The following is a 14,849-nucleotide window of genomic DNA, read 5'->3' on the forward strand; positions in this document are numbered from 1 at the left end:
CAATATTATGAAGGTGTTCTTCATGTTTTGTATACTCAGTGTATAACTTATTTTTATGTACGCAGAGGCAACTTCCCAGCCTGTCTTCTCTCTCTTTCCTCCCCTCTTCTCCTCCCCCTCCGGTATGTGACTGGGCAGAAATAGCCAGTCGCAGGAGCCAGAGAGACTATCATTGTGTGATGCAGAGCACAGATGGCTTGGCATATTCGCCCACAATGGCCGCTATCGCATATATCTGCCGACACGGATCAAAAAGCTCATTAACAGCCCAGGTACCTACTGTAATGCAGACAAAAATGTAAAATGAAAAGTCCCTCCCTCTAGTTATAAGCCTTCCTTGTCACTCGGCTCAACGCATCCAGGTACTGAGGAGAAACTCTAATTAATTTGACATTAAAACCTGCTGCTGCTTTTCTGGTTTCAGCACGCGCCGCGGTGCCCTCATTAAAAGCTGGTCTGTCTGGCTTGACCCTGTAGCACCTTGTTCGCTATGCACAGTCATTGTCTGGGTTCAGCCACAACCGTTACCCCAGCCTCAGTCCAGCAGAGTCCGAAAAAACACAGCTGTTGGCTTTTTCATCTTGTTTAAAGTTGTAGCTAGCTGGACTAGAGGGAGAGAGAGTAGCAACAATGAAACGTGTGACTTAAATCACTTGACAGTCAGACAGTGTTCCGTTCAATGACATGAACTGTGAAAAGAAAGGACACAGACAGATAGGCTACGTTGATTGAATCCCAGTTTGTAACAAACAGGTTAACACGATCCAAAATGGCTTCTTTATCTGGGAAGCAGAAAACAATCCGAGAGGCTCAGGGGTGCGTCTGTCTGGGTGTAACCAGAGATGGGGAGAGGATTGGGGGAGAGGAGGGGTTGGCGGTTGACCACTTCCGGTAGTTTGGGGGGCGAGACCATCTGTGCGAGCCACAGCAGAGTGATGGGCTGGCAGAAGAACAGAGGCAGCTGGCTGTACAGGGCTGAGGTGGGACCCACCAACACTTGCCAAGGTACAGATGGAAAGTGTGTGTGTGAGAGAAAGAAAGCAAGAGAGACCGTAGGCGTAAGTGGACGTGACTGTGTGCGTGTGCGCATGTGCGTGTGTATCGGGGTGTGTGTCAGGTTAGTGTATGTGTGTATGTTGCAGGGAGTGCATGTGTGTGTAAAAGTGTTTGTGTAAATGTATGAATGTGTACGTGCGCACGTGTGTGTGTGTGTGTGTGTGTGTGTGTGTGTGTGTGTGTGTGTGTGTGCGCGCGCACAGGTCAGAGAGGTCTGGCTGAAGGAAGTATTTTATCAGCTTCAATATGGGAGTGCCTGCGACCCACTTTCAGGGCTCTGACAGGCCTTTCTGCAGGAGGAAATTGGAATAGATGGGAACTGCATGGGCCCAGTTAAAGAAACCACCAAGACAAACGAGCTCCAATTCTTCAGCTTGTCCAAAAACATGAACTCACTGGCTCTCTATCTGATGATGATTCCCCAACTCCCTCAAACCCCCTCAAACTGAGAGAATGAAATTGAGAGTAACAAAAAAAAAACAGCATTCTGAGCTCTTTTGACAGAGTGAGCACTGGTTTTCTGTGGGTCTGTGGAAGAATGCCCCTGATGCCCCCTGGCTTGGCTGAGGAAGACATCAGTCCAAGGTGATGGGGTTGTCTGGGGTTTGATTTGGTATCAGGGATGGATTTTCGGACAGAACACACTCACCTTTGAATCCACTGCAGCCCGGGGCTGAAATGAAAGCCATGCATCACAGATAGCGAACCACCACAGCCCAGCCCTGACCAGAAAAAGGCTATTGACTGAGAAATAACCTGGTCGACCACACATACAGTACATTACATCCAGAAAGAACATTTTGTGTAACCTACAGATCTGATTCAGGCAACTCCAGTATTAAAACAAGTCAAATCAAAAGGCAACAAAATGTCATCAAAATCTCTGTCTTATAGTCAATCTTTCTCTTCAGGCAGACAGGAACTAGAGCCCTGGACTCACACTGACAGACAGCAGATACAGCTTTACAACTCTCCACTGCAACGGTATGTGTGTTTGCGTGCGTGTGTGTGCCTGTGAGTGTGTGTAGGCTTGTGCGTGAGACAGCAGAGTCTAAGCTCCAGTGCATTTTCCAATCCTAGGGTCTGAGGAGCACTGCAGACACAGCGGGAGATGTTTAAAACATAACAGCAGGAGCTACACCTTCAAATCGAATGAAAATAAATGGTCACATCAATCAAATGTCCGGCGACACGTCTGCCATCTTTTTTTCATGCAAAGAGTGGAAACTACTGTCCCAAAATGGCCCACACCATATCATCACATGCAAGTCTGATGACATGATTTCATATCTACAATGCTTACACTATCTGTTAGAGTAGCATGAAGCATACATTTCTAGCACTGCCAATAAACTTCAGAGGAAAATAGCTGTCAGGGAAATACACTCAATCATACTTCCTATTGCTTTGCATGGACGAACTCATGTTTATAATTGGCTAAAGGCTACAGCAGTTGCCATTGAATGAGGGAATAAATCTCATTTTAAGATTGAAAAGGTTACTCTTGGTTTTCTAGGTTGACATATAGCCATGGCAGACTACCCAGCATATACATAATAGGAGTGAGCTGTCATTCAGTCGTCATGACAACTCTGCTGGAGTTGTCTCAAGAAGGGAGCAGAAGTTTTAGCCATCAACGCTAGCAGTTTGGTTTTAAGAGTGTTCCAATGCTTTCAGCAGGACACTTACACTGAAAAAAATGAAGGTTCTTAAATGGTTTGAACTTTTGCCCGATAAAGAACCTTTGAGTTAAGTGGGGGATTCTCGACGTGGCATCTACGGTTCTTCAGAATTCTAAAAGGTTCTTGAAATGTATGGACGCCATTTCATAGCACACAGAAAGTTGGCCAGTGTTAAAGGGGCAGTGCAGTCCAAAATGTTATTTTCAGTAAAAAAAAAAATATATATATATATATTTCCACACTATGAGGTCGAAATTACACTCTGAAATTGTGAAAATGATAATGCCTTTTTAGTGTAAGAGCTACAAAATAAACACCTGGAATTGTAGCCTGTTTGGGTGTGATGGAGTTTTTGGCCCACAGTATGATATTAGAGTTCTCATCGGGCCTGAAAATTTGAGCCCGGTCCGACCCAAGCCCGATGAGCTGAAACCCAAGCCCAGGCCTGGTCTGACATCACAGAAATGAATTTAGCCCAAACACCAAAAAAGCCTGATATATAGAAAACAGCATATAGAGTTAAAGTGGTGTTGAGAAGAATGCAGCCACTGGGCCTAGAAAAAGCACACAGAGAGGAAAACTCAGCTCAGTTAGAAATGGTTAAATATTCTAACAAAGTAGGTTAATGCAATTGAAGGCATGTATCACATTCTTGCTTATAGGCCTACTGAAACTTCCAAATCGTGTATTGTCACCAAGATGATCATTTCAGCACTGTTTCGATTGGGACAGCGCCTTCGTGCTGCTTTGAGACAAGCATGGGGGACTTGTCTTGATAAATCAATCAATGTCAGATTTTGGTGCCCACTAAATCCCGGTTTTGATATTTGGTAACAATTAGGCTGGGAAACTGTTAGCTGAGTTGAGGTGAGTGAGTGCTCATGATCATCTTTATTCACGTTTGCTCATGTGATCAGAACATTTTTGCTACTGTAGCATGTTACGTAGCTTAGCAGTATGAGCTTCACTGGCGTAGTAGCCTGAGTCCCAACCAAAAGCTTGCGACTTGTCTGATAATCAATCAATGTGATTTTGTCTCCCAAAACCCACCCACACACACACTGACACACCCCACTCCTACTCACCCACACAACCGAGGCCCTCCTGGGACTCCTGGTAGCCCCGGTCACACAGGCAGCGGAAGGATCCGACCGTGTTCTCACAGAAGCCGCGGATGCCACACGCCGTGGCGTTGGCGCTGCACTCATCAATGTCTGCAGAACGAGGAGGAGAAGGGTCAAAGTTGAGTTATCTGTTGTTCTATACAGTCTCGGTGGTAGAGGTGGTTCCTCAATTAGGACCTGTTGACCTACAGAACAGCAGAAGCCTACACCCACTGAGCTGCAGTGGAACTAGTCTCAGGTTTGAAGCAAATCTCTCATTGGTGCCATTGTTTATGAGTATGAGCATCCAGACAGTTCAAGCTGAAAATATTTGCTCGGTCCGGAGGCAAAGCAGAAAAGTACAGTATACCACGTAGCATACAGAGGCATGGCCAAAATAAATGAAAGGCAGATCCACACTGAAAAAAGTGTGTGTGTATGTTTGCATGAACATGTACAGTGGGTGTGTGTGTGTGTGTGTGTGTGTGTGTGTGTGTGTGTACATTAGACTCCACACCCTGCGAAGACTGTAATAAATATGCTCAAATATTAGCACAAAAGAACACTAGGAAAATCATGGAGAGCTGTAGACCAAACATGTCTCACATAACAGTCCTCTCGTCTCGGCTGAGCTGGGCAAACAGAGCATTCTAAACTGGAACACTGTGTAACCCAAACAGTTTAAACAACCGCCTGAACCCCAAACAAGCACACGCAACAGACGTAATGTTGCTGCCTCATGACAGACGCTCATCGTGAGTTACTATGGTCACTGAGGAATCTGTTCTGTGGAGATAATTAGTAGAGAACAGGCTTGATTTTGCTGGACCAACAAGATGGTGCAAAGTCTATTGAAACACCTCCCTACCCCCAAAACATACAAGAGACATACACTACATGACCAAAAGTATGTGGACACCTGCTCATCAAACATCTCATTCCAAAATCATGGGCATTAATATGGAGATGGTCCCCACTTTGCTGCTATAACAGCCTCCACTCTTCTGGGAAGGCTTTCCACTAGATGTTGGAACATTGCATTAGCGAGGTCGGACACTGATGTTGGGCATTTAGGCCTGGCTCGCAGTCGGCGTTCCAATTCATCCAAAAGGTGTCTGTGCGGGCCAGTCAAGTTCTTCCACACCGATCTCGACAAACCATATCTGTATGGACCTCGCTTTGTGCACGGGGGCATTGTCATGCTGAAACTGGAAAGGGCCTTCCCCAAACTATTGCCACAAAGTTGGAAGCACAGAATCGTCTAGTATGCTGTAGCATTAAGATTTCCCTTTAGGGGCCTCCCGAGTGGCGCAGTGGACTAAGGCACTGCATCGCAGTGCTTGAGGCGTCACTACAGACCCGGGTTCGATCCCGGGCTGTGTCACAGCCGGTCGTAACACCCATGAGGTAGCGCACAATTGGCCCAGCGTCGTCTGAGTTTCCTTGTCCCATCGCGCTCTAGCCCCTCCTTGTGGTGGGCCGGGCGCACATTGGTGCGGCTGGCTTCCGGGTTAAGCGAGCATTGTGTCAAGAAGCAGAGCAGCTTGGCAGGGTCGTGTTTCGGAGGACGCACGGCTCTCGACCTTTGGGAGTTGCAGCAATGGGACAAGACTGTAACTACCAATTGGATATCACAAAATTGGCGAGAAAAAGGGGTAAAGGTACAAAAAAATATATAGAATTATAATAAAACATTTCTCTTTACTGTAATTAAGGGGCCTAGCCCGAACCATGAAAAACAGCCCCAGACCATTATTCCTCCTCCACAAAACTTTACAGTTGGCACTATGCATTGGAGCGTTTCCACTGCTCTAGAGTCCAATGGCGGCGAGCTTTACACCACTCCAGCCGACGCTTGGCATTGATCATGGTGATCTTAGGCTTGTATGCTGCTTCTCGGCCATGGAAACCCATTTCATGAAGCTCCCGACGAACACTTCTTGTGCTGAAGTTGCTTCCAGAGGCAGTTTGGAACTCGGTAGCGAGGACAGACAATTTTTATGTGCTACGCGCTTCAGCACTCGGCGGTCCCGTTATGTGAGCTTGTGTGGCCTACCACTTTGTGGCTGAGCCGTTGATGCTCCTAAACATTTCCCCTTCACAATAACAGCACTTACAGTTGACCGGGGCAGCTCTAGCAGGGCAGAAATGTGATGAACTGACTTGTTAGAAAGGCGGGATCTTATGACGGTGCCATGTTGAACGTCACCGAGCTCTTCAGTACGGGCCGTTCTACTGCCAATTTTTGTCTATGAAGAGTGCATGGCTGTGTGTCCGATTTTATACACCTGCCAGCAACGGGCGTGGCTGAAATAGCCGAATCCACAAATGTAAAGGTATTTCCACATACTTTTGTTTATATAGTGTACATGTACAGGAGTCAAGCCAAGGTGCCTGCTCACTGTCCACCAAAACGCAGTTCATAGGCCAGAACAAAAATGCATGTAGATGGATGGGGAATGGTATGGAAAGGTGTGTTGATGGGTGAGGGGGTAAGGTGAGTTTTGATGGATGGATGGATGGATGGAGGGTAAGATGAGATACATCTGTGGAATAGGAGCGCATGAGTATTTTAAAGCAAAGGATTGGACGGGGCGACGGCTGAAAGTTTGCAGGGCTACGGCTGCCCTGATGATGCCCGACTCACCCATACAGATGCCCTCTGGGCCATGGCTGTGTCCAGGGGGGCAGTCCACCACACACCTATAGGAGCCCTCCGTGTTCTCACACCGCCACGCCCCACAGATGCTCCGCCCCAACTCTGAACACTCGTCGATATCTGGGAGAGCACAGAACCACAGCACCCCAGTCAAAACCCAGCTAAACACTTCTACACCCCACTGAACTGAACACAGTAGCGATGCTTGAATTGTAGTCCTCAGGAAATCATGATCGGCATCGAGAATGATGGGATATGTAGTTGTGTGACAGAGTGTTACCAACCCAGGCATGTGTCAGTGTCTGCCTGCAGGCGGTAGCCAGTGTCACACTGGCATCTGTAGGAACCCTGGCTGTTCTCACAGGAGCCGCCAACACACCTGGTGCCATCCAAGCACTCATCCACGTCTGCAAAGAAACACACACACACTCAGCATAACGGTATGCCCTATATGCCAACAACAACAAAAACGTTCTCAAGGGGTGATTGAAACAAACACCAAACAGTTGAAGACTTGGATGTCCTTGGATACCCTGAAGGTCCGTGCACCGAGACTCATAGAAAAAGCTTCACGTCATCAGCGACAGAGATGAAATATACAGAGCGAGAGACAACCGCAGAAGCAGATGTGACAGGCCACAGCAGGTTTCATCTTCCTCTTGATCTCTGCTGGACCCAATTCAATCTAGATGTCAAAACAGGCCTTCCCTGGAGCCCAAACATCCTTCTTCTTGGGTCAGACCATCCTTTGGCTGTTACAGGGGAGGACAGTCTGTGGCCCCTTGGGGGTATTACTGTACTAAAGCCAAGCTGGGGTCTGGGTAGAAAAGCTGTGGCCCAGGACCCCTGTGCTTTGATTGTGGTCCAGGCCTCAGTCCCAGTCTGCTCCTCAGCTGTGGTTCTGCTGGTCCAAGATAAACAGGGAAAGCGGTGGGCTGAGCTGCGGGGGCTGAGCTGCGAGGACTGAGCTGGGGGGCGCTGAGGTGTTTTATGGCCCATGTCCTATTGCTGGTTCACTGGGCCCATGTTCCCAGGATTAAACAAGGTCGTGGCCCCACCTCACAGGGGCCTATCGCGGAGCCATGTTCAGGCTGAAAACATATTTCTACCACAGGGAGGAGGGAAGAGGAGAACTCCCCTAACAGTAAATGCTATTTCCTCTGCTTGGATCCTTTTGTCTTGGGAGGATCATGTGTCTGTCTTTAGCTAATTGGAATCCCACCCCTCAGCCTCAGTGATGGCACCTGCAAAAGTAATCTGCCGTGAACTCTGCTGAAGGATGTCCTGTTGTCAGCTTCACAGACCTGTGCAACATGCAGGATGCTAACGTACTATGGCGCATCCGCCTAATTCATTTCCTCAGTGAAAGGATCAGTGAAACGACATGAAAGGTGAAAATTGGATTACGACCAAAAATACTATTGTAGTGGTAATTGCTTATGATGTCCAGAACTCCATACGCATGTACGTACACCTGCCCGCGCACACGCACACACACACACGGAGGACCTCACTCACTGAGCCTGAGCTCCTGCATAAATCAGGAGTAACAGAGTACAGCAGAAAATATTCCTCCTTGTCTAGACAGCGAGCTCAAAGGCTTCCTTCTCTGTTTTTTCTCTTTTTTTACTGCAGGAAAGGGCATTTAAAACAACTCTGGCACGGGGCAAGACTCCTGGCATCAAGGTCTTTGGTGGGAAAAAAAAGCAGAAACCATATGTGAAAGAAATGAAAGCCACTCTCTTCCAGGAGCAACAAGGCATCGGCAGGGAGAGAGACGGAGCCAGCAGAGCGGAGGGAACATGCGGCATGAGACGGAGGCGTTAGACAAGCATCCGACCTAACATCGTAGAAATGTCAGATACACATCAGTTAAACCAGAGGAAAACCACAACCAAACATGGCACTGCTATCAATCAAACCACCGCTAAAGAACTGCTGTTGTGGATAGAGTGTGTGTGTGTGTGTGTGTGTGCGTGCGTGCGTAAACGCTGATCGCCGTTCACGGCAATTTGCAGCGAACAGAGTAACAGCCCCTCTATTATCAACGCACGTCTCTGCGATAGGAGGGTAAAAGGTGCTCACGTGCATTTTCCCTCTACTACACCGCTGCACGTAGGACGCAAGAAAGAGTGACGCGAGAGTGTGAGAGAACGAATGAGTGACTGGGTGAAGAAAATGAGTCACTCGGCTTATATCACATGTCACCAAGCATCTTGGCCCAGAGAAACACCGCCACAACAACTGCCGATCACTGGAAGAGGTGGCATATTATTGTGTGGCCTACCTTCACAGGTGTGTTTGTCCTGGCTGGCGGCGAAGCCTCTCTCGCAGACGCAGTAGAAGGAGCCCTCAGCGTTGAGACACTCCCCGTGTGGGGAGCACAGCTCCGGGTCGTCCAGACACTCGTCAACATCTGTCGGGGGACAGCCAGACCAAGGCGCAGGTGTGAGGTCATTCGACATGACACGCCAGGGAAAGAAGGAGGGGGGAAGGGAGGGAGATACGGGCCAGAGGCTTGTTAACTGTTGCAGGTGCCTCAGTGTCCGATTCCTCTGTACACACGTATAATGAAGAATGACATCAGCATGACCACAGGCTGGGGAGATAGGTGAAATCCCCTGGCCTCTCAGCTTCTCTGGCACGCTCACATGATGTGGGTGTGCGTATGTCAGAATAAGTTAACGTATTGGTGAGAGTGTGTGTTCAGGTGCACGTGTGTGTGTGTGTGTTTATGTGTGTATAGGCATATCAAATTATTGCATCAAAGAGAGTGTGAAGGTGTCTGTGTCTGCATCTATGTCAGTGTGTGAGTGTGAGTGTGTGTGTGTGTGCACGTGTGTGTCTTTGCGTGTATGTTTATGAGTACGTGAGGGAGGGAGTGAGTGGCCTATACCTAGGCAGCTGGTGCCGTTGATCTGCTGGTAGCCCTGGGGGCATCTGCAGTGGTAGGAGCCCATGTTGTTGACACACTGGCCCACCCCGTCACAGGGCACGATCAGCTCCTGGCACTCATCCACATCTGCAACCAACGGGACAGCTCTCAATGCAGGCAACACACACACACACACACTATGCTTTATGGGAAGATAGAGGACATGCTCGACTGGTGTTTCAGGATTTGAATTAGGGTAGCGAGATATTCTCTACCATGTGTTTGTACATTACATGATTCAAAATGCATTCAATTAGATTAACAATGTACAAAATGTTGATACCGGTTCAGAAATCCAATCTTCTGAATCATTATCAGATTATAATATATGCTGAGTGTACAAACCATTCAGAACACCTTCCTAATATTTAGCCCCCACCCGTTTGGCCTCAGAACATCATCAATTCGTCAGACTCTACAAGGTGTCGAAAGCGTTCCACAGGGATGCTGGCCCATGTTGACTCCAGTGCTTCCCACAGTTGTGTCAAATTGGCTGGATGTCCTTTGGGTGGTGGACCATTCTTGATGCACACGGGAAACTGTTGAGCGTGAAAAACCCAGCAGCGTTGCAGTTCTTGACACAAACCGGTGCGCCTGGCACTTACTACCATACCCTGTTCAAAGGCACTTAAATATGTTGTCTTGCCCATTCACTCTGAATGGTACACATACACAATCCATGTCTCAATTGTCTCAAGGCTTAGAAATCCTTCTTTAACATGTCTCCTCCCCTTCATCTAAACGGATTGAAGTGGATTTAACAAGTGACATCAATAAGGGATCATATCTTTCACCTGGATTCACCTGGTCAGTCTGAAGTGGAAAGAACAGGTGTTCATAATGTTTTGTACACTGCGTATGTTTTAAGAACTTTTTCCAGATCTATCTAAACACAGCTAACTCCAATGTGTCCCAAATATCCACTGCACAGCAAGACATTTTACTGAATGAGAAAATGTGTAATTGTGTATGTGAGGGTGTAATTGTACACACACGTGTACAATGGTATGAGTCAATGTATAACGGTATAAGTCAGCGTGTAATGGCAAGAGTCAGAGGATAATGAGAGTCTTACCGTCACACTGGTCCCCTGCCGCAGAAGCCCTGAAGCCGGGCCCACAGTTACAGAGGAAAGAGCCCTCAGTGTTTTGGCAGTGGCCCCTGGTACACACCTGCTCATCCTGGCACTCATCCACATCTGGGGCACAACACACAACACTGTTAGGCAAAACCATCACACAAACCATCACACAAAAGCTGTAAGGCTCAGGGTGCAGCACTGAGAATTCTGAGCGGTGTCGCTAAAGTCAATCACATCCAACATGGCCCATTCCTATCTGAGGATGAGATTATGCATAAGAAGAGGCACAACATGTCTAGCACATTAAAGAAATAATAATACTTTCAATAATGTCAATTTAATGCCCAGGTGGGTTCAAAGTATTGTCAATGCTGTAGGACTTTATACCACCTCTCGAATGGCCGTTGAATAAGTCATATTTTGATACAGACTTCCTGAGCAAGGTAGCAAAGAGAGAATTCTTATCATTTCAGGTGCCAGAGGGCAAATTGGGCCGGGTGAACAGCGAGAGACATTGATGTGGCATATTGGGAGAAATATGAAGAGACATTGATATGTGGTAGCAACTTGAGTGGAAGCTCAGTGTTTCATATATACTGCCCCAAACATATATTGCCCCAAACAGCCCAAGTTGGTTATTGAAATTCCATAATTTATTCAGCAGGACCAAATAGCTTCACTGTGGGCACTATGGTCCGCTGAAAAAGTTGGGAGCTGCCGGGCAAATCCTGAATGATTTATAAACGTGCACCACAAGGCCTCAATCTTAAATGGGAATTTTACCAAAAATATATTTTCATGTGTATTTCTAGTCAATCCACCATACATACGGTCTGGAAATATAATTTAGCCTACAGTTGCATCAGAGCTATCGAAAAAGTTGCAATGCCGAATCAAAGTACTTCACCATGCGAGACTTTGCACCACCCAGCTCTTCTATGCCAGTGATTCACAGAAAACAGCTCTTCTATGCCAGTGATTCACAGAAAACACCTCTTGCTAGCTGAATCCACCTGTCGCGTTGTTCATATGTGTTCAACCGATGGTGGACGTGTAATTCAAATTATCTTCAGTGACCAATGTTTACTAGAGCTCGGCCCGATCCCTACCCATGCCCGCGACGATCAGGCCCTACACTACCCAGGCCAGATTGCTTCTGCCCGAAACCAGAAATGATAAATCATTTCCTCCGTTAGTAAATTAGCTGCTCCTCTCTGTGTGTCACCCGCTTCCTGCTGGCTCTGCATGTGTGTGAGTATAGCAACGGCTCCACTTGGGCTGCTCTGCTCAATGACGGGACACGACGAGAGCACAGAGCATGGCTGTTCGCTACCTTCCGTCACGCTAAACTCCGGCAAATCTCAAGGAACATTATTATTTTCTGTGAAATAATCTCTCCTGTCATATATTTGATTAAGGTGAAGCACTTTTGAGACACCACAGGAGGTTGATGGCAGCTTAATTGGGGAGGACGGGCTCATGATAATGGCTGGAGCAGAATTAGTGGAATGGTATCTATGTGTTTGATATCATTCCAGTCATTATTATGAGCCATCCACCCCTCAGCAGCCTCCACTGTTTGACACCTACTGTTGAACCAAGTTCAACCCGCACACCGACCACTCTACCCAGTTAGAGAGAGGGGAATCTTGGGAGTTGTAGGAATTGACTCAAATGGACAATGGTGAACATCAGGACTGATCAGGACATTCAAAGATGGATATCTAGACACCGACATCGTTTTGAAATGCCTTTTTTTTTGTGAATGCATCTACCTTGGACTACTGAAAACAACAAAACCACCCGATTACATGGGTAAAATAGTCCTTTAAGCAAGGTGCCTTGTGACTGGCATAAAATACTGTGGAAAAAGCCAAGAAAAAGTGCTTCGCTTGGCTAAACTGACAGTCTTAGGCAGGCAAAGTCATTAACTATGTCACATATACAAACAGTGCCCGAACAAATGAGTAATTATGGGGTAGTACTTACTTTTACAGCATTCACTCTGTGTAGCAATTATGCTGTTTATATTTATGGGCATTCTGGAAGTTTCTAACCAGTGGCTAATTCAGCTTGGGCTAAAAGGGTAATTCTCTAAACTATGACATCATCCAGTTATAATGTCATCCAGTCTTCTAGATCATTCAGGGACTTGGTAGAGCTAGTTTGGGGCTGTCATTTGAAAGTCACATAGACACTACGGCATAGAATTAGGATGTTACCTTCGCATGATTGTCCATCTAAGCTGAGCGTGAATCCATCGTTACACAAGCAGACAAAGTATCCCTCAAAGTTGGAGCACCTCCCGTTGGCACAAGTTGACGGGTCCAGGCATTCGTCTACATCTGGGCAGAGTCAAGAAAATGGGAGTCAAAGACTTTTACAATGTGCTTAATATCTCAAATGTCTAAACATGCTGACATGTTAGGAAGGATATTTGAACAAGAAACTCCAGCACACTGGTATTCTTGCATGTGTGATTAACGGATTGGGCCAACCTTCACCTGGGTTAAGGTAATGCACCTGGAACTGCATAATGTGTGTAAACAACCCTCATTATCTTGGATAGGATACAACCACACGGACACAGACCCATTGAAAGTTGGCATGACCTAGCTAAGAAGCTAAACCAGCCCCACTACCTCCAATGAGACTTTGGAGGGTCTCCCTATGGGATTGGCTGTGTGACCCAGACATTTGCAGGCTGGGTTACTGCTGCTATAAAGGCCTATCTGGACTGTGTCACATGGTCTAACGACTTCCTGTTCCGACTCGTATCATATCTACCCGCTGTGGCTGGTCAGGATACTGTGTGAATACTACTCACAGCCATCCACCACATGCAACACAGACTCTCTGGGAACGCTGAGTGACCCACCTTTCCTAAGGTGTTCTTTGTCCTTGTACAGTTGCGCCGAAATATATTAGCACACATGTACAGTGCTGTGAAAAGTATTTGCCCCTTCCTGATTTCTTATTTGTTTTGCACATTTGTCACACTTAAATGTTTCAGATCAAACAAATTTACATATTACACAAAGATAACCCAAGTAAACACACAATGCAGTTTTAAGTGATTTTATTTATTAAGGGAAAAAAGCTATCTGAACCTTCATGGCCCTATGTGACAAAGTAATTGCCCCCTAAACCTAATAACTGGTTGTGCCACCCTCAGCAGCAACAACTGCAATCAAGCGTTTGCGATAACTGGCAATGAGTCTTTCACATCGCTGTGGAGGAATTTTGGCCCACTCTTCTTTGCAGAATTGTTTTAATTCAGCCACATTGGAGGGTTTTCGAGCATGAATCGGCTTAAGGTCACGCCACAGCATATCAATCGGTTTCAAGTCCGGACTTAGACTAGGCAACTCCAAAACCTTCATTTTGGGGTTTTTAAGCCATTCAGAGGTGGACTTGCTGGTGAGTTTTGGTTCATTGTCCTGCTGCAGAACCCAAGTGCGCTTCAGCTTGAGGTCACAAACTAATGGCCGGACATTCTCCTTCAGGATTTTTTTGGTAGAGAGCAGAATTCATGGTTCCATCAATCACAGCAAGTCGTCCAGGTCCTGAAGCAGCAAAGCAGCCCCAGACCATCACACTACCACCACCATATTTGACTGTTTGTATGATGTTCTTTTTCTGAAATGCTGTGTTACTTTCACACCAGATGTAACGGGACGCACACCTTCCAAAAAGTTCAACTTTTGTCTCGTCAGTCCACAGAATATTTTCCCAAAAGTCTTGGGGATCATGAAGATGTTTTTTGCCATAAGTGAGACAAGCCTTTATGTTCTTTTTGGTCAGCAGTGGTTTTTGCCTTGGAACTCTGCCATGGATGCCATTTTTGCCCAGTCTCTTTCTTATGGTTGAGTCATGAACACTGACCTTAAGTGAGGCCTGCAGTTCTTTAGATGTTGTTTTGGGTTCTTTTGTGACCTCTTGGATGAGTCGTCGCTGCGCTCTTGGGGTAATTTTGGTAGGCCGGCCACTCCTGGGAAGGTTCAACACTGTTCCAAATTTTCTCCATTTGTGGATAATGGCTCTCACCGTGGTTCGCTGGAATCCCAAAGCTTTAGAAATGGCTTTGTAACCCTTTCCAGACTGGTAGATGTCAATTACTTTGTTTCTCATCTGTTCTGGAATTTATTTGGATCGCGAAATGTCGTCTTGCTTTTTGAGATCTTTTGGCCTACTTCACTTTGTCAGACAGGTTCTATTTAAGTGATTTCTTGATTCAACAGGTCTGGCAGTAATCAGACCTGGGTGTGGCTAGTGAAATTGAACTCAGCTTTCCAAAACATGTGATTAACCACAGTAAATTCATGATTTAACA

General features: G+C 46.6%; 1 protein-coding gene across 7 annotated transcripts in view; it reads right to left on the reverse strand.

Annotated features, from left to right (window-relative positions):
• Positions 1–14,849, reverse strand: part of LOC115193820 (latent-transforming growth factor beta-binding protein 1) — a 124,584-nt gene that overhangs the window by 21,466 nt on the left and 88,269 nt on the right. For 5 of the 7 annotated variants that reach the window (XM_029752869.1, XM_029752872.1, XM_029752870.1 and 2 more), the window contains 7 exons: positions 12,739–12,861; positions 10,511–10,633; positions 9,397–9,522; positions 8,788–8,916; positions 6,785–6,907; positions 6,489–6,620; positions 3,824–3,952 (listed from right to left, as the gene is read on the reverse strand). In XM_029752869.1, the coding sequence (XP_029608729.1) occupies positions 3,824–3,952; positions 6,489–6,620; positions 6,785–6,907; positions 8,788–8,916; positions 9,397–9,522; positions 10,511–10,633; positions 12,739–12,861 (885 nt within the window). The remainder of the gene's footprint in view (positions 1–3,823; positions 3,953–6,488; positions 6,621–6,784; positions 6,908–8,787; positions 8,917–9,396; positions 9,523–10,510; positions 10,634–12,738; positions 12,862–14,849) is intronic. The other 2 variants (XM_029752873.1, XM_029752874.1) reach the window with 2 other exon arrangements.

The sequence above is a fragment of the Salmo trutta genome, chromosome 5 (assembly GCF_901001165.1).
Source record: "Salmo trutta chromosome 5, fSalTru1.1, whole genome shotgun sequence".
NCBI classification, from domain to species: domain Eukaryota; kingdom Metazoa; phylum Chordata; class Actinopteri; order Salmoniformes; family Salmonidae; genus Salmo; species Salmo trutta.